This window comes from Neoarius graeffei, chromosome 14 (genome assembly GCF_027579695.1).
Source record: "Neoarius graeffei isolate fNeoGra1 chromosome 14, fNeoGra1.pri, whole genome shotgun sequence".
NCBI classification, from domain to species: Eukaryota; Metazoa; Chordata; class Actinopteri; order Siluriformes; family Ariidae; genus Neoarius; species Neoarius graeffei.
The window spans coordinates 16,912,211-16,914,879 of NC_083582.1; the positions used below are offsets into that span (position 1 = coordinate 16,912,211).

General features: G+C 45.6%; 1 protein-coding gene across 1 annotated transcript; it reads right to left on the reverse strand.

Annotated features, from left to right (window-relative positions):
- On the reverse strand, positions 1–1,747 carry LOC132897494 (B-cell CLL/lymphoma 6 member B protein-like). The gene is made up of 2 exons (XM_060938765.1): positions 1,050–1,747; positions 1–976 (listed from the first exon to the last, which is right to left on the reverse strand). The coding sequence occupies exons 1-2, from the start codon at positions 1,237–1,239 to the stop codon at positions 111–113; spliced, it is 1,056 nt and encodes a 351-aa protein (XP_060794748.1). The 5' UTR covers positions 1,240–1,747; the 3' UTR covers positions 1–110.
- Positions 1,748–2,669: the final 922 nt, after the last annotated feature.

Below are 2,669 nucleotides of genomic sequence, written 5' to 3' on the forward strand. Positions count from 1 at the left end.
GGGCTTCAGGTCTTACACCATGAAAACATTCCCATCTGTATCATGTATACACTCAGTCAGGTATGCTGTCCGGCTCCAAATTTAAAAACCCCACCACCCCTCATGTACTGTTAAACTAAATTAGTGCAAAGACTCCGAGTGATATGAGTCTGCTGGTGTTTTTTGTAGTTGCTTGAGTGGCTGAACCGTTTTCCACACGTCCCACAGGCATACGGTTTTTCTCCTGTGTGGTAGCGCTGATGGATCTTCAGGTACCCGGACTGGCTGAAGCGTTTCCCACACAGCGTACACAGGTACGGCTTCTCGCCGGTGTGCACGCGCTTGTGCTTCTTAAAGTCACCAGCGTGGCTGAAGGTGCGGCCGCAGAGCGCACAGCAGAAGCGCTTCTCTGCCCGTCGCATGCGGAAACCACACCCACTTCTCCGGTACGATAAACCATTTAACAACTCCTCACATCTCACCTCGGTGCTGTCCAAAACAGCACCAATCTGCTCCATGTCTTCAGTCATAAGCGTCTGTAACGAGCCATCAAGCGCAAACGGAACGATGGTGCAGGATGACTGACTGTTCTGCATCATCATCTGGTCGGTTTGGTAAATTAAAGTTTGGGGAGCATGATCATGATACTCCTCACTTTCTGCTTCAGTTTTGATTACACTCTGTGTGAACTCTGTAGCGACATGTTTGCTTTGTCCAGGCAATGGTGCATCATGGGAAATGTAGTCCGACACAGAAATCTTGGCTCGAACACTAAATTGCGATGGAGTGGTCTGGACTTTTGGCTCTGAAGCTTCAAAGCAAGGCTGAGATGAATTCACACACACATGAGAAACCTCAGGACTTGTGTTTGGTCCATCTCGGTTACTTCTAATTTCCTGCTTGAACTCGCTGTCCTGAGTGACATCATCTTGTCCACTTGATAAAGAATCTGATTCAGTCTGTTTCGCTACGTTATAGCTGATGGCTTCCTCTGCACCTGTAGAATACAGCAACAGTCAGACCACAGCACTTGCTCATGTATGGAGGCCATTTGTGTCACCGATTCTCACCAGAGTGTCTGTTGGACGTGAGCTCTTGCAGCTCCTGTAACCTTCGCCTCAGTCTCTCATTCTCCCTCTGCGTCCGAGCCGTTTTCTCCTGATACTCAGACACCGTCTCCCTCACGGCCTCCAGCACCTCCTGCACAGCCGCCGTCAGCAGCTTACTGACCCGAGCATTCAGACGCTCAACTTTCGACATGGCTGAAGGCAAACTCACACAGCGATAACAGTAATTCCCGGTATCACAGGGTATAACCGATGACGTCACACTATCAGCTACTGAATCGAACCGGCCCTTGGCTAAAGGTTTCACCTTCCTGAGTGCGCTGTTTATTAAAATACTGTGTAACGTTAATATTTTAGCATTAATCCCTTTATATATATATATCACAGAACACGAAGCACAAGTCTCGAAAGAGCTCTACGTTCGGTTATTATTACAAGCTAAACTAGCTAGCTAGCGTTATATGGCTAAACTGATAGCGAGTTAACCACGAAGCTAACTTGGCTAAAAATGGCTGAAAATTATTTTAGCTTATCACGACAAGCGTCTTCCTCTCTTGGTTCTTATTCTAGGATTATATGTCTCTAAACATGCCTAAACCAAATTACACAAAAAATCAGTGCCTTTTTGCAGCTCTTGCTCATTTACTGCGAGCTAAAATCATCTCCGACTAAAATCAACAGACCCCAGCCGCATCCTAAAGAGCTCCGCTTTAAATGTGTAGTGAACTAATTAGGGTGCAGAAGCCATGATTATTTCAAATATATAGTTAGTGCACATGTTTGCGCAGTAGACTGTCATTTGGGATACGGCCTTTGGCTTGTCCGCCTTCAACGGGACAACTCTGCCTCCAAGCCGGGATGGGTTGCCAGATTTTTTGTCAGATTTCCAAAATAAATCTCCCCATTACCTGAACGTGGACTCAAGGTTGCCAGTGCGTGTGTAAGATTTACACGAATAACCATGATACCACCCTGAAATGGATTATTTTCATATAACCGCACTTTCTGGAGTGTTATGCTTATACCACAGCGATTTTGCCATGGATTACAGTTGTCTAATTTGTTAACAAACTACACATCATACTTTTTAATGGTTTACTGCTAAAATTAATGCTGGGGAACATCCATGATATGTTAGCTCCTGTTATCGCTTATGTTATTGCAATGATAAACAGTCATTCCCCTAAACGCCTAACGCTCCTTCTCTAAATGTTAAATAAAAGCCTCCGAGAAAAAAGGTCACCACATGATGATTTTATGCATTTATTTGTTAAACAGGACATTTTAAAAATGTGTTTATTAGGGCCCGAGCCCTATGGGCGAAGGCCCTATTGTTCTTGTAAGAGTTCACTATTATTATTCTTCCGTCTTCTTTATTTTTCTCCGCTGTTGGGCCATTTTCGGGGCGCTTGCCATGGGCGAAAACGCACGAAATTTGGCACCAGTTCCGAGAATTGCCACCGCTACTCAGAACCAAAAGCCCAATCTTGGCCGGGGCTCAGGGCCTCTATAGCGCCCCCTAAGTCGTTGTGATTTTGGCCTCCCGCATTAAGGTGCCTGGTTGCCATATAGTTTGTAGTAGTGGCATGCCATTTGGTACGCATATGTATCTCCCTAAGCCGG